This window comes from Lynx rufus, unplaced genomic scaffold (assembly GCF_022079265.1).
Source record: "Lynx rufus isolate CCGP_SWC_20201006 ecotype Redwood Valley unplaced genomic scaffold, mLynRuf1.p SCAF_13, whole genome shotgun sequence".
NCBI classification, from domain to species: domain Eukaryota; kingdom Metazoa; phylum Chordata; class Mammalia; order Carnivora; family Felidae; genus Lynx; species Lynx rufus.
This window is the reverse complement of record NW_025814827.1, coordinates 23,919,650-23,940,796: the sequence shown is the minus strand read 5'-3', so window position 1 is coordinate 23,940,796 and position 21,147 is coordinate 23,919,650. Positions and strand designations below refer to the sequence as shown.

The following is a 21,147-nucleotide window of genomic DNA, read 5'->3' as shown; positions in this document are numbered from 1 at the left end:
TTACTGCTATAACCTGTACATATGATACAAATGAGGTAAATAAAAGCTTAATCCTCAACTCAAATGAGCACAGTGACTAAAAAACACTCTCCAAAGTGACTTCATGAAATCTAAACTAGAATTCACCAGTGTCTCAGTGCATGGTATTTTTTATTTCTCCTTCTGATCATATTCTGTGTTTAAACTATACCTCAAACAAACCAGTTCAAATATTATGAAAATGCAAAGGCTACTAATACCCATAATTGATTTGCTTTTAGATTACTGAAACTTTTTAAAAATTCCAATTATAATAATAAAAGCAATTAAAATGGAAAAGCTGTCACCATTTCAAAAATAATTTAAAAATCAATTTTATTTCTATTTGTTGAAAAAAATTACAGACTCAAATATGAAAACATAGTTTATTTTCTCATTCAGGCTTTTGTAGTTTATTCTTACAAAATAGCAGACAAAATTTGGTTCTTTATATTAATACAGAATATTGCAATACATATCGAAATATATATATATATATATAGCACTTAAGTTATAAACACATAGCAAAATCAGCATCACTTAAACAGCAACCATATATTTCACATCATTAGGATTTTTCAGAAGATAAATACTGTTTTCAGCTTGAATATGTATATAGTCTTTGATGCTTTATGTTAACTAGTATTTACAAAAACTAGTCTAAAAACTACCATCACCTACAAAAGTGATGATCTTTAGGATACGATTTTGCTCTCATGCCATAATAAAGACTTAAAATCATAGAAAGCCAGAGGAAATAATCACGTCAGTGCAATTGCAGTAGGTGAAACTATTTGGTTGTGATTTAAGGATGTATATGCTTTTGAATCTTTAGTTGTTGGTTTCTTCATGATCCAACCACCTTTTAATCCAGGTTAGATTATCGTCCCTGATCATCTAACTGTGATAGAGGGAAGCTGCATAAGGACTTTCTTCATCTCTGAAAAAAAGTGAAAATTCAGCATAAATCAGTGTTTTAAAATGATATTCAGATAACTAATATATATACTGTACTTATTATACAACTTAATATCCACTTGCCAAAGAAGTGCAGGAGTACATCAATATATAATATTTTGCATGTCTTGGATGAAATGTAAATACTCATTAGGGTAAATACTCATTAGATGCATTTTATTGGCATCTCAGTTACTGGAATAAAGAATGGTACTTGCTTTATATTTATATTTTCTATTACATTTAAACAAAATGTACTAAATTATAAAATTATTATATTCATATTTGTTTATAGTTTTTATATGCCACCTTTTTCTCCAAAGGGCTTGATGTGCCTACAACAAATACATATAATAAGATGAATTAGAAATAAAATATCAGGATTAAGGAAAGGAGAAGGATCCAAATATATTAGCCATATGAAATACTGTACTAGTTGAACTGAAAATCAGTTTTAGTTGCAAGCTTCCTGGTAGCCAGGGCAAAAAAAAGCAAACACAATAGCTTGTGCCATGTTTGGAATCATAAAGGAAGAAGAAAACCAATTCTATAGGAGAGAGAAAGATTTTCCCTAACAAAGAACAAAGAACAAAGAAAAAAGCTCACATGAAAGACACCTAGTAACAAATAATGGACAAGGTCTTTGACAAATTTATTGGGATCAGTATTTCGCAAGTATTCCCTAGGGCATTGCTTCCTTTGAAGGGGTAAACTAGATGTTTCTGCTTGGCTGCCATCCAGGACTGCTAGCTGGACAGTTATGCTACTAAAGCAAAGAAACAAACTTTAAAAAAAAAAAAATATATATATATATATGTATATATATATATATATATTTTATTTATTTTTTTAGAGAGAAGGAGTTCAAGTGGGGGAGAGGGGTGGAGGAGGGGGGGAGACACAGAGACAGAGACAGAGACAGAGACAGACCAACAGATTGATTCTTAAGCAGGCTCCACAATCAGGGTGGAGCCTGATGCGGGGCTCAATCTCACGACCCTAGGATCCTGACCTGAGCCAAAATCAAGAGTCAGACACTTAATCGACTGAGCCACCCCACCACCCCCAAACTTTTTATAACAAGTAACAGAGCTAAAAACAAGCACATTGCAATAGATAAAGCCCTATGCAGAATGCAATAGCTCTTTTTAGACCTCATATATTAAAAATGACTTTCTAGAATTAAAATACAGTTTTTAAAGCAAAAGAGAAAAAAGGAAACAGAAGCAGAGAGAAAACAAAACAAAACTCAGCAAAGCAAGGACATCGTAAGAGTAATTTATTCAGCTTCTGACATTTTACCAGCATATTTTTACCTGCTCTCTTCTTTTAGTTTCTTGGCTGCCTGTGTTGACAACTTAATCTGCAAGTCTAGTCTCTGCAGGAAATCTCTAGCTGACACTTCTTCAGGTTGTACAGGCTGAACATCAGATTCTTGAGGACTGGAAGGAGAGAGGTCTTCTCCAGCTGCTGCTGGCTCTTCTTCATGAGAAAAACTGCTATCAACAGTTTCATTTTCTGGAGAATCTATTGAGTTAAGCCCATTAAACAACAAAGGCTTCTCTGATATAACTGGGATGTTCAAAGTTTTCTTCAGAAATATACAATCATTCGTAAACAGTTTATTTGCCCTTTTAATCTGCTCCATCTAAAATATGAAAAAGGAAACAGAGTTTTATGTAAATAAATCCATTAGTAGGGTTTATTATACAAGCACCTAAAAATATCTGGGCTCGTTGTGCAATGCTTTCTCTGGATTTGAGATTCTTTTTTTTTTTTTAATGTTTTATTTATTTTTGAGAGAGAGCATGCGCGTGCAAGTGGGGGAGGGGCAGAGAGAGAGAGAGGGATAGAGGATCTGAAGCCAACAGTGAGATCATGACCTGAGCTCAAGTCAGACACCCAACCAACTGAGCCACCCAGGTGCCCCTGGATTTGAGACTGTTAATTTGGGTTTAGTTACTACCCCAGGTACCCCTAGTTACTTCAAGAGATGTCAGGAAATTGTTTCTCAACTTTAAAAAAGGAAAGCCTAATTTCTCCCCCCACTATTATATTCGCCCTACAAGGCAGCTTTTACCAAGCAGCCTTCAATCCCTGAAATTAAAAAATGTAGAATTTTTAGCACTTATTTTCTAACTTCCAGTCTTGTTTTAACATTTCTATTATTTGATTAAAAAAAAAAAACTAGTACTGTTCTTTTACTTACAGGGTGCTTCCTATGTCTCTGGAATTGTGTTTGGTAAATATAAAGGATACAGGAGCTGGTACAGGGATAAATACAATGAGAATTTGCAAGAATGGTGCAGACTGGGGTTGCAGTTGTTAAGAAAGGCCTCAAGGAGAAGGTGGAGTTCTGATTTTGATTCTTCTGACTTTAGATGGGCCTTGAAGAATGGGCAGAAGCAGTAGAGGTAAGGAGAGGAGGTGGGCAGCACTTTACATACAGTATCTCGTATTTCCTACCCCGGAGAAGGTATTTAAAGATTCACTTTACAAATAAACAAAACTCATAGAGATTATGTATCATGGAACCATCGTAAACTGGCAGATGAAGAAGCTGGCATTTAATACAGTTTCTAGAACCTCAAACTCTTTCACACCTGCGGAAGCTTCGTGCAGACCACAGAGTTGGGAGCTGGGGGCGAAAGGGAGAACAGAATTTACACGGGTTGGGTAGTAATCGAGATACTATCATCTCCTTTTTGCAAAAGAAGAAAAGGACACTCCAGAGAGATAAGTGGGGTGCTTCAGTCCACAATGCTGTGAGCGCAGGCAGGGCTGCACGTCTGTGGGCTCCCAGCGAGCGGGAGAAATGCGTGCACTTGGCGTTCACCACACGGCATTAACAGTGTATGGGGATGCCAGGCTCCTCCGCGCCCCGTGCCATCGAATTTTCACCTCAGCTCCTTCTTGGGAGGCACAGAACCGAGACAGTTTGGTAAGATAACGAAGCACACAGGCTTAGGAATCTGACAGACCTGGTTTCAAATCCCAGCTCCTCCAACACCAAAGGTCTCAACACAAGCTTAGCTTGTTATTTCTTTCATTCAGCCTGTTTCCTGGTATGTAAAATAGGTACCCTCTAGCCTTCACAGGGTTGTCGGGAAGATTAAATGAAAGATTATATACATGCTTGCTTAGAGGAGACAGATAGGTAGGTAAGTAGATAAACAGACAGGATATATAAGAGAGAAAGAAAATATTTAGCAGCAGATGATACTACTCTCTTTTCCAATGAAGAAATTGAGATGACTGATTTGACCAAGTGCCTACAGTTCTTTAAATGTATGAGCTGGAATTTCTGTCTGACTCTGAAGTCAAGATAAAAGTGCGTGACTAATGGGACCAAATTACGGGATCTTTTAATGCCAAATTGATTGTGAGTGAAAAAATTAGATTTCTGTATCAAAGAGCCTGAAAAAACAACAGTCGACTAGTAAATGGACCCTCTATCTCCTGATTTCTTACTATAAGCTGAATCTACACAAATAGTACAGTGAAAGCTTTTTTTTCTTTTAAAGGTACTACATTAAAGCATCTTTTGTGTAGAGTGGGTTGGTCTTTTGTGTTCTAGTTTCTTGGTAAAGGAGAGAAGGTGAGGGTGGGAAAGAGAGGCATGAATAGGCAGGGGCATTTAGGAGACAAAATTAAAGTCTAAAAATCCTAAGTATCTCTGGTCTAGTTTAGGCTTCAATGTGAGTGATTTAAAATAATTCGAATACCTTATCCATAACAGGTTCAGGTATATTGACTCTGCCTTTAATATCCCCTTGGGTTTTTTTCCTATTTATCAGCTAGCATCCACATCCTCCATCCTAGTATGTGGGCTTCCATTGGCACAGAACAACTGCCCCCTTCCCCACTCCAGGGTGAGCATATGACTCATTCTTGCCCTTTGCAGTGTCACAGTGTCCTCGCTTTCATGATAGGTCACAGTCCCATCTTGGAATGATTCAGAGATGCAAGGACACTTTTGCTGGGTCTGGGAGGGGAAAGGTCCTCCATTTTCTCTACCAGAAAGAGCAGCAATCTGTCCACTTCATGGAACCCGACAACAAGGCCACCTTGGAGGAAAGCAATCAGACCTCTGAATCAAAGCCTAAAGCCAGAATACCCTAGGGCCTTTGCATTCTTGAGCTAATAAATGCCATTGTTTGTTTGTTTGTTGTTGTTTTGCCTAAGCCAATTTGAGTTAGGTTTTCTGTCTCTTGTAAATGAAAGAGACTTCACTGATACAGTGCTCTTTGAAATGCTTATTGGCAGGGGTCTACCATTTTCTGAGAATAATGAAGGAGGACAGGAATTGATAGGGAACACCAGATCTCATTGCTGAGGCAGAACTGAGAACACCAAGCATAAACTGTGAGTTCCTTAAGGACAAGCACTTTTATTTCTATAGCTTCCTTGAGGCTAACAAAGATCTTGTACACACTAAGTGCTTAGGGTGGAAGGATAGATAAATAGATAGATAGATAGATAGATAGATAGATAGATGAATTAATTAAAACAGGTTAGAGGAACAGGCATAAAAGATTAACCCCAGGAGGTAACCAGAAAGGGACAGTAAGTCATCTGTTGTGTTACTCTCCCTTTAAATACACCCTCACCATCCAATCCATCCCCAACTCTTCTTGAGCCTGTTCCAAACTCCAAGAGGCTGACCTCTTAAGAACTGCATTACCTAAGCCATGTCGTTGGCATTCCAGTGGGAGTTCCAATGGAAGGCACCAGCAGAAAGACAGCACCATGAATGACTCCAGTAGCTGCATTCCTCTATGGCAGAGTTCCTGCCAGGTAACCCCTCCCTTATCCCAGGCTCCAGCTCTCCCCGTGTGGGGTACACCACTTCTTCCCCTGGCCCTTCAAGCCTAGGGGTAATATCTTCCTGCTGTTGCTAGTCTCAGGTTGCTTCACCATCCCTTCTTGGTTCCCTCAACCCTGCTCCCATTCTATAAATGTCCCTTGACTAGGGGTGCCTGGGTGGCTCAGTCGGTTAAGTGTCTGACCAGCTCAGGTCATGATCTCACAGTTTGTGAGTTCGAGCCCCGCATCGGGCTCTGTGCTGACAGCTCGGAGCCTGGAGCCTGCTTCAGATTCTGTGTCTCCCTCTCTCTCTGACCCTCCCCCATTCACTCTCTGTCTCTCTCTGTCTCAAAAATAAACATTAAAAAAATTTAAAAAAAATAATAAAAATAAATGTCCCTTGACTAAATTCTCTTTGGCCACACCCCCTGAGCCCACTGTTTCTTGCCAGAACCCTGACCCATACAGCTATCATTCAAAGCAAGACAGGCCATCACAGCCAGGCAAAGGGCCAGTGACAGGAATACAAGACAAGGTGACTGAATCAACAGCTGGGTACAGTTAAGGAGCACAGGGAGTAAAGGGCAGAGTTGTCTAGGTTCTTGTGCATCATCCCACTGATTCACCCATAGAATTGCCTCTTGAATTAGTCTATAAGCTTCTGGAAGTTGGAGACTGTGCTATCTCCATCTCAGTATCATCAGCAAGCATTTCAGGTATACATTCACTCTATGGTCTAGACTCTGAGATGATACACAGGATGCCAGCATCAAGGACACCAGAGATATCCAGACACAGCATCAAGGTGGGGAACAATCTAAGAACCAGCAGATTTGAGTCTGAAGGTGAAAACAGGTCAATGAGTTTAATACAGGTAGTAGTTGGAAACATGGGCTCCGGGGCCATACTTTCTGGGTTCAAACCCTGGCTTTGCCACTTTCTAATCATTAATGGTTCTGTTTTCTTTTCTGTAAAGTAGGGATAATAATAGTACCTCCCATGCAATATGATCATTATGAGGATTACACGAATCAACTCAGGTATTTAGAACAATGCATAGCCCCCAGGAAGCCCTCAAAAATAATGATAATAGTTGCTATCATATTATTAAATGTGGTTAAAAAGGAGAAAGTAACAGGCAAGGGCAGATCCTAACATGTATTCAGCAGATGAGAAGGAAGGAGGTAGGAATTTCTCACAATAAAAAATATTTCTCCTACAAAGTAAGAATATATAAAAAAATTTCATACAGACATGCCTGGATAATTAACATTATATGTTGTCAGTGCCCTGAGGTGTGTAAGCTTTATGTTTTTTTGCCCGAAGGTGATAAATTTGATCTTAACTTGTTCTCCTCTACAAGTAGTGGCTTGAACCAACCGCACAGGCTGCAAACTCTGTACCTGTAGTAAAGTTAAGGAATTAACCAGCCATGCAAAAAGCTAGGAGTCGGGGTGGGGGGGAGCATTCTGGGGAGAAAAAGCAGCTGCAATGCCCCAGCACAGTAAAAATGTAGTGTGGCTGAAGTGTAGGGAGTAATGAGCAAAACTCCAGGCTACATAGGACCTTGCATGCCAAGGGATAAAATTTAGGTGTTACTTTAAATGTGATGAGAAGCCACTGGAGGGTGAAGAAAGGGACTGACACAATCTGATTACAGTTAAAGGGCACTCAGGCAGCTTTGTGGAAAATGGACTGGCAATAAAGAGGCATCAGTGGAAACAGGAAGCCTAGTCACGGAGGAAGCCACAACAGCACATACAAGAGACTAGGGATAATCCCAAACAGTGAAATGATGTTTTAGGAATGTTTTATACTTTTATCTGAACATAGCTGGGTCTAATGTTCTGGGAATGTCACCTCACATAAAGCTAAGAAAAGTCATGATCCAACCCAAGGAAGAGCTGGAAAACTCTAGAGTTTTCCCAACCTGGCTCTGTTCAACATTTCCTAACACCCAATTTTTACTTTATTTATTTATTTTTCCAAGCACAAAGCAGCTCAGATGCTATCAGGTGAAAAGTTTGAAATTCCTCTGAACTTTTGTCTCCTAGGTTTAGAACTAGAAACCTTGTGTTGAAAGATCTTGTCAAAAGTTTAAGACTTTCAATATAAGGAAGAAGTCGCTATAAGAGTTTTCCATGAATGAATGGGCTCCCTGGAGAAATAAGGAGGAGCTTCTATTAAATCTCATCCAGGGCACACACACTTGTCAGGAATGTTACAGAAATAAACACTGAAGCTCTGGAATATTCTAATCCCGGTAGTCCATGATTACCAGAGATAAATGATTATGTTAATGGTAAACGGTCCAGTGTATTCAAATTCTAGTATGCTTAACTGCAACTGTAATAAAAAGCCATCAAGGTTTGCTGTTAAAAACATATATAGAATAACGATAGCTGCCTCAAATTTTGGATATCACACGGATTTGAATTGTCATAACCTTTGAAAATTGCAGTTTTCTGGCACTATCACAATGCAGATCTGGGTTGTGTTAGGAACACATAAAGCAAAGGACAGTAAATTAGGACTCTTAGAAGATATTAGGATCCCTTTTCTCTACCCTCCCCAATATACAATATTTCCTCCACTCTACTGCTAGAGTTATCCTTCTTTTTTTTTTTATGTTTATTTATTTTTGAGACAATGCGAGAGACAGAGTGCAAGCAGCGGAGGGGTAGACAGAAGGAGACACAGAATCTGAAGTGGGCTCCAGGCTCTGAGCTGTCAGCCCAGAGCCCGATGTGGGCCTCGAACTCACGAACCGTGAGATCATGACCTGAGCCAAAGTCGGAAGCTTACCTGACTGTGCCACTCAGGCACCCCTAGAGTTATCCTTCTAAAACAAGATTGGATCATACCAGGCCTTGGGTGGATGGTGGAGAAGGAATTACCTTTGGGGAAGCCATGCTGCCTTCAATATAGAACCTAACTCCTTTGGCTTTAAAAGGAAAAAAAAATTATTCAATTTATTTAAAAAAATTTTTAATGTTTATTTGCTTTTGAGAACGAAAGACAGAGAGTGAGCATGAGAGGGGGAGGGACAGAGAGTGAGGGAGACACAGAACCTGAAGCAGACTCCAGGCTCCACACTGTCAGCACAGACCCCGATGTGGGGCTTGAACTCATGAACTGTGAGCACCGAAGTTGACGCTCAACCGACTGAGCCACCCAGGCGCCCCTCAATTTATTTAAACTAAAAAAAAAAGTTCACCTATTTCTCCCACCCCTCTGTTCTCCACATTTCTTAAAACCCAATTAATGCTGAGAATAAAAAGTGTGACCTGTTCAGAGTGACAAAGAACTACCCTGTGTTTTTTGTGGGCAGATGAGTCAGGGATAGGGATAGCAATCAAATACTTTCATTTCAAAATTCTCTCCCATGCTCAGGATGGAACAGCATGACTCAATGAAATTGGTCACTAAAAAACAGATTACAGAAGAATTAAGTACGAGGTAACAAGGTGGCCACAAGATGACAACCATGGTGACATTAGGTAGAACAAGTGCCATCAATAATTTAAAAACTTCTTTAAAATGATTGCCCTGGGGCACCTGGGTAGCTCAGTCGGTTAAGCATAGGCCTTTAGCTCAGGTCATGATACCACAGTTCATGAGTTTGAGCTCCACATGGGGCTCAGTGCTGACAGCTCAGAGCCTGGAGCCTGCTTTGGATTCTATGTCTCCCTCTCCCTCGGCCCCCCTCCCGCTCATGTTCTGTCTCTCTCTCAAAAAAAATAAACATTAAAAAAAAAAATAATAATAATAATAAATAAAATAAAATGATTCCCCTGTAGGGGTGCCTGGGTGGCTCAGTCAGTTAAGCGCCTGACTTTGGCTCAGGTCATGATCTCCTTGTTCGTTTCTGTTTCTTCCTCTCCACTCCTTAAAAAAGACAAACCCTTCCAAAAACATTTCAGGATACATTCAGAACTAACATTTTTATGGCACTCTGTGGTTTAGAATATATGCATACATACATACAACTTTCATTTGGTTATTATTATTTTACAGAAAAGACTTAATTAAAGGACTCTCTCCAGATCATTTTCTAGTAAGTGCTAGATTCACCCATCAGCCCACTGTCTCACACTCTTAAGTTCTAGGTGCTGGGGGCAATCAGACTCCTCCAGTGCCATGTGCTAATTAGGGGAATAGGATTTACTTCCTTTCCATGCTATTTCAGAAGAATATAGGAGGCACCATTTATATGAAATCCCCAGAAAAGGCCAATCTATAGATTAGAAAATATATTCATGGTTGCCCGGGGCTAGAGAAGGAAACAGGAAGTAACGGGGATCTTTTCAGGGTGATGGCACGGTTCTAAAATTGGATTGTGGTGATGGTTGCACAACTCTGTAAATTCACTGAAAGTCCTTGAATACACTTAAAATGGGTTTATTTTGTGGTATGTAAATTATACCTCAATAAAGCTGTTTTTTAAAAAAGAATACATGAGAATCTATTAAACCTCAAACACTTCTGGTAGGGGAAGTGTTAAGAAGCGACTGGAGTTTAGCAGTTCACTGGAAGAAAGTGAGAAGACCCTGGGAATTAAACTGGACAGGAAGTGATTGAGGGCACTGAAGACAATGTGGCCTCTGGAGAGGGGAGCAGACAGGCGAGCTGCCAGGGGGAAAGCAAAGAGACAAAGAAAAAGTTTATGCAAATAAGAAGTCCCCTCCCTGTCTCCTGCCCACTTTTAGTCTGTATACTGTTTTCTAGATGTTTTTCCAGGGTTTCCAAACAAAAAGCTCACAGTGGCTGGCTAGCATCAGTGAGTTTCCTCTAGATGCTTGCATCCGAGAGGAGCTAACAAGGCCACAAATGCCATAGCTAAATCTAGAACACGGGGTGAGGGAAAGGGCCTTAATGTCTCAGTAGAGATAAGCACAGCCAGGGAAATTCCAGCCCAAGCAAATTCACGTCTGAGATCTGAACTGCCCTTAATAGTTTCTCAACCCAGCCCAAGAAGTTTCAGTCTCCCAGACCACTTCCTCAAATGCATTAGTAGAGATGCTCAAATATAACCCCATGTTTAATTTGATGTAAAAACCTCCTGCTGGTGGAAGGGGAGAAAACCAGCACCATCCCAGTAGCAGCAACCTTTCCGTAGGCTGGATAGAGAAGAGCCTCAAACCACACTTTGTAAAATAAGTCACTCAACCCCTACCCTGGCCTCCACCTTTCAGGGTCTGCTCTAGGGCCTACTGATTTCACAGTGGTCAGGCCTGTGGGTCAGGTCCATACATATATGGAGGACCTGCCATGTGCCGGCCTCAGGCTAACACAGAATGTCCAGAGATGAGTTGGACAAGCAACCTGGCTTCTCAAGTAGCTATAGGCTAGTGGAAAGCAGTAGTGGAAAAAGTCACCATGAATAAAAAGAGGAGTGCATGTATCATCTTGTAGCCCCAGCATGAGGCACAAGGACTCAAACAAGCAAGGCTCAATAAAAACAGGTTAAAAAAGGGGCGCCTGGGTGGCTTGGTTGGTTAAGCGTCCGACTTCAGCTCAGGTCATGATCTCACGGTCCCTGAGTTCGAGCCCCGCGTCGGGCCCTGTGCTGACAGCTCAGAGCCTGGAGCCTGTTTCAGATTCTGTGTCTCCCTCTCTCTCTGCCCCTCCCCTGTTCATTCTCTGTCTCCCTCTGTCTCAAAAATAAATAAATGTTAAAAAAAAAATAAAAAAAAAAACAAAAGAAACAGGTTAAAAAAAAAAAAAAGGTGGGGGCTCCTGGGTGGCTCAGTTGGTAAGGCAACTCTTGATTTCAGCTCAGGTCATGATCTCACTGTTTGTTTGTGGGATCCAGCCCTGCATCAGACTCTGTGCTAATGGCATGGGGCCTGCTTGGGATTCTGTCTCCTTCTCTCTCTGCCCTCTCCCCTGCTCTCTCTCCCTCTCAAATAAACATTAAAAAAACAGCTAAAAAATAATAAATGCCATTATTAATAATAATGACTTTAAAAGGAATGGTGGGAAGGGTCCTTAAGATATTTTCTAAGGCCATGGCAGAAGAACTGGGGTCCCTCAGGCTTCAGACGTGGCCAGATTCTTGAACATCCACATTCTTCTTTCCTATAGAGAAGCCTCCTGCATCCCTGGGCCCATTTGTAGGGCAGAGATACTCAAATAAAACAGTAAACAAGTAAGCAGAAAATATACGGCATATCAACAAATCATCTAGAACCCAACTACTTCCCACCACCTCCTTCTCTGCTGCTCTGGTCCAAGCTGCCATCCTCTCACCTGCATTTATTACAAAGCCTTCAACTGATCTGGTTTCCACGCCCTGGCACTCTCTCACTACAGCCTGTTCTCAAAGCAGCATCCAGAGTGGTCCTTCTAGTGCCTAAGTCAGATCATGTCATTCTTCTACTTGAACTTCTCCAATGCTTCCCAACTCACTCAGAGAAAGAGCCAAAGTTCTTACAGTGGCCTTCAAGGTCCAAATACATGCCATTGCATTGTAAGCACCAGGTACACTACTCCTGGAACTTGCCAATTATACTTCCACCTCAGGGCCTTTGCACCACTGGCTGTTGCTGCTGCCTGGAATGTTCTTCACAGATATCTGCACCCCCCCACACACACACACACATACAACTTGCCTCCTTCTCAGTGAGTTCTTTGTGGCTATCCCATTTTAAATAATTATAGCCACCCCCACTAGCCTTCATTATCTCCTTTCCCTGCTTAATTTTCCTTCATATTGTTTATCAATACCTGGCATAAAACATATTTCGTTTGCTTACTTACTGTCTCTACTGACTAAGATATAAGCTCCATGAGGGTATGGATTTCTATTTATTCGCTAATGTATCACCAAAAAGATAGAAGCTGGAAAAAAAGACAAAAAGGAAAAGGAGATGAACAATAAATACTGTTGGGAAAACAAGGCAGGGAAGGGGAAAGCAGGTGTGAAGGAAGGCTATAATTTGACAGAAAGCAGTCAGGAAGGCTTCAGGGAGGAGACATGTAAGCAGTGAGGGAGGAAGTCACACTGCCAAGGTCAGCTGCATAATTTGCAGGGCCCAGTGAAAAGTGAAAACATGGGGCCCTTGTTCACAGAGTACTAAAAACTTCAAGATGGCAATAGTAAAGCATTACACCAAATGCGAGGCTCTTCTAAGCATGGGGCTCCGTGTGACTACCCAGGTCATACACCCATGAAGCAAACCTTCCATGCAGTGATCAGGGACAGACTGTTCCACACAGGTGAAACAGCAAGCGCAAAGACCCCAGGAAGGACAGTGCTTTGGGAACAGGCCAAGATGCCATGCTTGTAAAACATGAAGATTGCTGTGCTCCTTCTCTGCATATTCTGATCCAGTAGGCTCAAGGTCAGTTAGGATTCTTTATTTTTAGTTTGCCCCAGGGCATTCCCTTACCCAGGCAAGTTTGAGGAACATATTTATTCCCATATCTTGGGATGTACCCTGCTGCCAGCCATCAAGCATCACTTAAGAAAGCCAGTTTCTGTTTTGTTCCCCTGAAAACCAAGGGTTGACAAACAGATCTCCATCTTCACCCCTTGTCAGAGTCACTGTTCTGGTAACACGCTGGTACCTAAAATACTACTGGCTGTTACCAGTCTCTCCCTCTGAGGGACTGAAGTCCTGCCTGGTTCCCAGCTGGGTGGCTGGAGAGCTGTCATCAGCAGACAGGCTTCCCTGAGAATTCCTGCTCCTCTCAGTAACACAGCAGAACCATGCCTGGCTATTGCCAGACAGGGGATATTAAAGTCGAATGTTTGCCTGGACTGACTCTTAATTTCCAGGTGACTGCCCTGGGTCTCTAAATCTCCAACACATCATCACCTATTCCTTTAAACAATCATTTAAATTATTTATAACCTTGGTAGTCAATATTTGAAACTTAACTCATTCAACTTCTTTCTGTTCAGTCATGGAAAGAAAAAAAACCTTTCTGCCTTTTTAGCTTCTACCTAAAATCTCAACTTACAACGAGTAAATCCAACTAATATCTGTACATGTGAATTAAAGCAATAACATCACTTCACTGTTACAGTAAGAATTATCACTTTCACTGGTTCTACACAACCAGTGGAAGAGTCTCTAAAAATTTCATCAACTATACTTCAGGGCCCAAAGGAAATGATACACATGTAATAAACCAGTGGTCCTCAATGAAGAGTTTCTTGCTGGGGAATATTTGGCAATGTCTGGATGGAGGCTGGGGGTCTTACTGGCATCTAATAGGCAGAGCTCAGAGATGCTGTTAAACATCCTACAATGCACGGCACAACCTACACAAACAAAGAATTATAGGGTCCATAATATCAATAGTGTTGAAGTTGAGAGAGACTCTTTGAGGGTATAGATTACAGTTCCCAACTCATTATACTTAACATCTTAAAACCAAGTCTTCATGAAAGTAGTGAAGAATCTGGTTTATACTTTACCCGAAAGGGGTGATAAGGTTATGAGTAACAGGATCTATATTAAGCAAAAGCATAGATTAGAAAGCATTTGATGAAAAGTAGAGAACTGCAGTCAGCTGTTTCAGAGCTGTAAGTAACGCAAGTGCAGCTGTGTACTAATTCAAATTGCTCTCAGTGAATAAACATACTTAATATCCTTACCTTTCATCCATCTTCCCATCTGTAAACAGGTTAATTATACCTACCTCCAAGGCTCTTTAGGGAAATCAAACTGAATAAGAACGAGATGGAACAGGACAAATGTAATATCTGGCACACAGCGGGCATTCAGCAGAAGGTAGTTGCTGATACTCCCCAACTCTGCTCTTCTCTGGCTCTGACCCAAACCAGGCTTTACTGATATACATAAGAATTGTAGTTCTATGTTCACATTTGCAAACTCCCAGGAGGACGGAAAGGGCCTACCATAGCATAATAATATCAGTATATGCCTGCACAGCAAGATTCCTGGTCTCAAAATGATCTGCTAGGTAAACATATAGTTCCAACTTGAATGTGCAAAATAAATTACTCAGTCTCTGTCATTCTGTGAAGGGCCAGGAAGAGTTTCTCTTTAAGAGAAAGATACAGAGAAGATCGCCTTTCTTCCCATTGCTGTCTTAGGTGTTTCAGGAAAGAACATTGAAAACTGATACAGAACTCAGATGTAAAAAGGCCATCACATAGCTCAGAGTTAATTATAAGTAATTTTAATGAGACAATATGTTCCCTCAGGTTTCCATGTTATTCCCAGAAGTGTAATGCAATATGCCCAGGACACACACACTTATAAATTTATAATAAACACAGCTCTTCAGCTCACCTAGACCCCAGTTCTGGGCTGCTGCTTAGCGACAGGTGTCACATTCACAGTTGCCAGTGAGCCCAGGGGTGTAATTTCACTTCTAAATAAAGCAGCATAATCGATAGAACCAGAACCATCCGGCGGAGACAATCGTACCATCCCTGACTCATCACAGCGCTTGTTTACAGAGAAAACAAAATTCTCTGCCCCGAGTCAACACCTCAGTTCAGCTTTGAGTACTGTGATCTGGCCTGAAAATCGGGTGAACTTAGCTCCCAGGTCCTCTTTGGCCTTCCTCACTGATCTGGGCGGTGTCTGGGCAGGACACCGGGAACTCGATGCACCTACCTGGGGAGGGAGCCTCGGAGGCCTGCCCTTCTGGGTACAGAACCACCTTTGGAGACCACTGCCGCGGTCCTCGGCGCGCGCTGGGAGAGAGCCTGGGAACAGATGGCTGCCTGCCCGACCCCCAGTACTCCGCGTCCCGCCACGAGCCCCCGCCCGTGCGACCAGCCCCAGCCGCCGCGGCGCGCCCTGCTCACCGTGACTCCGTATTTGAGCGCGATGCCCTGTAGCGTGTCGCCGGCGCGGACCCGGTGCTCCACATGGCGCTCGATGACGCCGGCGCCCAGCGGCGCCCGCACGCTGGCAGTGCTGCCGTACGAGCGGGTCTTGGTGCGGGCCAGGCTCAGCGACAGCTCGGCCTCCTCGGATTCCGAGCCCGAGCGCGAGCGCGCGGGCGGCGAGGGAGCCGAGGGCCGGGGGGCTCGGGGGCCGCCTTCCCGCAGGGACAGCGCGGGCGAGGAATCCGCCATGGGTCCTGCGGAGGCCGCCAGGTCGCGAAGCTCGCCAAGGGGGCGGCGCCTTCGCCGCCGCCGCCTCCTCTTCCTCGGCCTCACAGGGGCTGCGGCAGGCCGTTCCGCGGGGGCGGCGGGCTGGAGGCCGCGGCGGGGAGCTGCGGTCCGGGCATGGCGGGCGCCCCCTCCTGCGCGTCCCACCTTCCCCGGGCTCACCTGCAAGCGGAAGAGCGAGACGAGCTCCCGCAGCTGCCCGGCAGACCGCCGCGGCTCCACCCTGCTTGCCGGTGCCGGGCAGGCCCTGCGGTGCCGGGAAGCGAGGCGCACTGAAGCCCGCGGCCGCGGGGACCGAGAGGGTCCCACCCTCAGGAGTCCTCGGCCCCGGGGGGGACCCTGCGCCGAGCCCACAGAGCCTAGCGAGAGCCCTGTCCCGACCACTACAAAACACCAAAGCTTTGCTCTGCTTCCTGTATTGATTCCCCAGCACGCCAGCTTTCTCAGACCTCCAAGCTGAAGGGTACTTCCCTCCCCTCACCCGACCACCCTGATGACCTCAAAGTCCACGTCACAGAAAACATTAAGGCCACTGAACACACACAGATTCTCCAGGCCCATCTCAACATTTTGGGGGGGGGGGGGGGTCGAGACCTTTTGGCATCATACCAGAAAGGACAGGCCTTTCAACTTTGAACCAGGTGGGTGACTTCAAACTAACCCTCCGGTTGTTTGGGTTTCACTCTTCCCTGCGCACCTGTGCCAATTTTAGTCCTGAGCTGCCAGGCACAAGTGATTAGTTACAGTCAATTCTCCTGGCTCACTAGCTGCATCCATTCTCGTGGCTCACTATTTAAAATACACTATCTGCACCCATCTTTTTTCTTCTCAGTTCCCTCTTTAATAGGCTGCAATAATAGCTGCCCAAAGTATTATCATTAAATTCACCAATGACCTCTTGTCTGTATTCTTCATCTGAACACTCTTCAACATTCTGACTTCTAACAGTATTCTACATAGAGTGGGTATGCATTTAATCAGAGTCTGATGACACAGTTTCTGTTCTACTCTGGACAGCTCTACAAGAGGAGGTACCCTATACGCAGGTCAGGAGACCGGAAGTTTAATTTTTTTTTTTTTAACGTTTATTTATTTTTGAGACAGAGAGAGGCAGAGCATGAACGGGGGAGGGTCAGAGAGAGAGGGAGACACAGAATCGGAAGCAGGCTCCAGGCTCTGGGCCATCATCAGCCCAGATCCCGACGCGGGGCTCGAACTCACGGACCGTGAGATCGTGACCTGAGCTGAAGTCGGACGCTTAACCGACTGAGCCACCCAGGCGCCCCCGGAAGTTTAATTCATTGGCTGAAGTTTCTGTATGTCGCTGAGCTGGTCAGAGGCAAAGGAACTAGAGCTTAGGAGACACCACAAAGGAGAGGAGAGGAGCAAGTGGCCCTAACATCACCCTCCCACTCAAAAATTCTTCATTGGCTCCCTGTGGACAATAGCATTAACGTAACTCATACTGGCACCCAAAGTATTGTTTCCATTTTTATTATCCATGCTCTGGCCATATCCTATCTACAACTTATCCTATATACATCCTGCCAGAAAGAGCCACTTGAACTTGCCCCTCTTTCCTACCTTTCCGTTTGCATATGCTATATGCCCCTGTAATGCCACTCTTCGAATACTGTCCATATTTTTCAAAAATTTAAAGCCCATCCCAAATGATACATCCTCCAAGAAATCTTTCCTGATTCTTCCCATGTGTCTCCCTCCCCTACCTGTCCAATTGTTAGTGTTTCTCCATTGAATCCCAAGGCAGTTTGTACCTCTTGTTTAGCATTTAACTTGTGTTTTGTGTCACGTACTATCTCCTCTACACATGCTCCAGTGAGGTGTAACTACATCTTACTCATCTTTTTAGCACCAGAAGTACCTATCTTAGAGCCTTGAATAAAGCACAAGTAGTTAAATTGAGGTGTAATAAAAAGATCCTGGAAGGTAAAATGGATTCTTTAGCAAGATTGTGCCATACATGAATTTTTGAGTAGTGTCCAGTGTGCCCATCTCAGGAACTATAAGAGAGGTGGAATGGCAGAGTTTCAATATATAACGAGGTCAGATAATACTTCAAGAAAAAGAAATAGTCCTCAAAGAATTTGTGGTCTAGTAGCAAGAGAGCATATAATGTGTCTTCCACTAAGGAAAAGTTTATAAGCACTGGAAGTTTTTTTTTAATTGTTTTAATGTTTATTTATTTTTGAGGGAGAGAGAGAGACAGAGTACGAGCGGGGAAGTGGCAGAGAGAGAGGGAGACACAGAATCTGAGCTGTCAGCAGAGAGCCCGATGCGGAGCTCAAACTCAAGAACCATGAGATCATGACCTAAGCAGAAGTCAGATGCTTAACTGAAAGAGCCACCCAGGTGCCCCAAGCACTGGAAGTTTTTATTTGAAGATTAATGAACTGGATTATATGAAGTGTCATTTGGAAAAAGTTAATTGATTAATTGGGGAAATACTACAAGCTGTATTTCCCTTTTGGAGATTCGCAATGAACATTAGAATACTGAAGGCTCTAGAAGGCCTCCAGTGGTAAAGTAAGCTATTGGATTTGGCTTAACACTGTATTTCCCAAGCTTGTTTGACCATGGAAACCCTCCTTCTCATAAATTTAGCAGTTTGGGAAAGGCTAAATTAAAGGGGTGAAATACAGGCCTAGATAAGGAACCAGAAAGATGACCTTGACAAGTCAGAGATTACCGAAAGATAGAACAGTAGGTACCAAAATAAGGGGCAGAAAATGAGTCAAGCAGGAAAAAAGACTAAGTGATGATCTCTTAATTACTTTACAAAATGACCAAGGCCTCTGTAAAAGTGCAAGTAAACAAAAAAAGTACCACCAAAAAATAGAGATTCAAAAGCCATCCCACTTCTCTCTCATAAAGGCAAATTTCTAAACCATCCCTAGTTATGTTCAATTTCACCAGCCCTGAGAAATCCTGGGTCATAAAACACCTCCAAATAAGTTATAAAATGCTCTGAAGTAAGTTCTATACAATCCTCAGAATTTTCTCCATGATTCCTTTTTGTGATCTTCACAAGAGTTTCCTGTAGATCTCAGGAATGAATCAGCTTGAATTCATACTTATTTGACATTTTATAATTAGGGTTCTTTGTGAGTTTTTTTTTCCCATAGACATTGGGGCTGTTTGCAAATATTCAATCTTCCTGTAAGTTTTTTGATCATTTATCCATAATCCAAATGATAAAAGCTAATATCTACAATTTGTGGATTAGAGTGAATTTTATATATATTTATTTCTCCTTCATCAACCAGAATGTCAATATTGGTGTTATGTGTATCTACCTACAACACAGAGCAAACTTCACAATTAATGGTGAAGTATTAGAAGCATTTCCTTTGAGGTCAAGAATAAGAAAAGGAATGCTTCTAAGAGACTCTTAAAAACTGAGAACAAACTGAGGGTTGGTGGGGGTGGGAGGGTGGAGAGGGTGAGTGATGGGTATTGAGGAGGGCACCTTTTGGGATGAGCACTGGGTGTTGTATGGAAACCAATTTGACAATAAATTTCATATATTGAAAAAAATAAATAAAAAATAAATAAAACTAAAAAAAAAAAGAAAAGAAAAGGAATGCTTCTATTACTGTTTCTATTTAATTTTGTTCTGGAATCCCTAGTCAGTGCAGTAAGAAAAAGGAGAAAGGGAAAGGAAGACTGAAAGGAAATAAACTGTTGTTTATTGAAAATAGACAACACTAAAATGTTTACACGCAATACAAATAATGTCTACATCGGAACTATCCAAACTTCAAAGTTATAAAATAAAAGATCAATATGCAAATATCAATTGCATCAACCAATCAGAAAATATATTGTGGAAAAGATGACCTTAAATATTTAGGAATAAAGTTAAGAAAACGAGAGCCTGCTTTACACGGAAAAACTATAAAATTCTACTGATAGATACAAAAGAAGATGCAAATAAAAGCAGAGATTTACCATGTTTATGGATGGGAAGATGCAAAATAATGAAAATATCATTTCCTTCCCAAACTAAAAATAAACTCATTGAAATTCCAACCAAGGGGCGCCTGGGTGGCTCAGTCGGTTGAGCGTCCAACTTCTGTTCAGGTCATGATCTCACGGTTTGTGAGTTTGAGCCCTGTGTCAGGCTCTGTGCTGACAGCTTGGAGCTTGGAGCCTGCTTCGGATTCTGTGTCTCCCTCTGTATCTCTCTCTCTGCCCCTACCCCACTTGCACTCTGTCTCTGTCTCTCAAAAATGAATAAACGTTAAAAAAAATTAAAAAAAAAATTCCAACCAAAATCCCTATAGGATTCTTCAAAGGACATGACAGGCCTATCTTAAAATTCATATGGAAGATAAGAGCTAAGAAGAGAAGATGTTTCTGAAGAACTGAGGAAGAGGGACTTACCTTCACAGCCATCAAGACTTACGGTGCAGCCATGAGAACTACACCATTGCGGTAGTGCTGCCAGAATAGACAAATACAACAAAGGGAAAACGAAGAAAGCACAGAAACAGGCCCATCCATATCAGAGAAGTTAATCTATGACAATGAATGCTGTTGGCACAGTTAATCCTGTGGGAAAAAATCAAATTAAATACCTTCCATACCATGTATCAAAATCAGTTACAGATTGAAGATCTAATTGGAATCTTCTTTAACAAACTTTAACACTTTTAGAACAATATCTTTATAACCTTGAGATAGCAAAAGATCTCTTAAGCAGGATACCAAAGTACAAACCACAAAGTATAAAAAAAGGCTGGTAAATTCTATATATCAACATTAAAATTTTCTCTGCCTTGAAAGGTACCTTAAAAGTTGAATAGATAGGTATAAAATGGAAAAATATATTTGAATACATATAACTGACAAAGTATTATTATCCAGAATATATTAAAATGACAATGAGTTATAAAAAGACAAACACTAAAAAAATGATCAAAATTTTTCAGGAGATAAAACTCAAGTGGCCAACAAACCTAAGGAAATATAATGTTACCACTAAGCAAAGAAATTCAATTTAAAATTACAATTTCATAGGCATGAGATTAGCAAAAATTAAAGAACTGGACAGTTCTAAGTACTGGTGAAATTGTCAAACAAAATGAAATCTCACATAGTGTTGGCAATATAAATTGGTGCAACTGCTTTAAAATGCTACCTGATAATATCTAGTAAAGTCAAAGAAGCACCTATCTGGAGTTCTGGTTCTGGCAAGCTGGAAGGTCTCAGCTAGTATGAAGTCCTCCTACTATAAATATTTT

The 21,147-nt window shown here is 42.0% G+C and overlaps 1 protein-coding gene across 1 annotated transcript; it reads right to left on the bottom strand.

The window, feature by feature from the left end:
- Positions 1-390: 390 nt before the first annotated feature.
- LYSMD2 (LysM domain containing 2) lies at positions 391-15,847 on the bottom strand. The gene is made up of 3 exons (XM_047074453.1): positions 15,575-15,847; positions 2,292-2,623; positions 391-958 (listed from the first exon to the last, which is right to left on the bottom strand). The coding sequence occupies exons 1-3, from the start codon at positions 15,845-15,847 to the stop codon at positions 916-918; spliced, it is 648 nt and encodes a 215-aa protein (XP_046930409.1). The 3' UTR covers positions 391-915.
- Positions 15,848-21,147: the final 5,300 nt, after the last annotated feature.

What these genes read in the sequence shown, in the direction of transcription:
- LYSMD2 (XM_047074453.1), bottom strand. Translation starts at nt 15,847, where the DNA reads ATGGCGGATTCCTCGCCCGCGCTGTCCCTGCGGGAAGGCGGCCCCCGA. An exon ending in CGCTCAAATACGGAGTCACG is followed by an intron (nt 2,624 to 15,574) that starts GTGAGCAGGGCG and finishes TTCATATTTTAG; the next exon opens with ATGGAGCAGATTAAAAGGGC. An exon ending in AAACTAAAAGAAGAGAGCAG is followed by an intron (nt 959 to 2,291) that starts GTAAAAATATGC and finishes ACTTTTTTTCAG; the next exon opens with AGATGAAGAAAGTCCTTATG.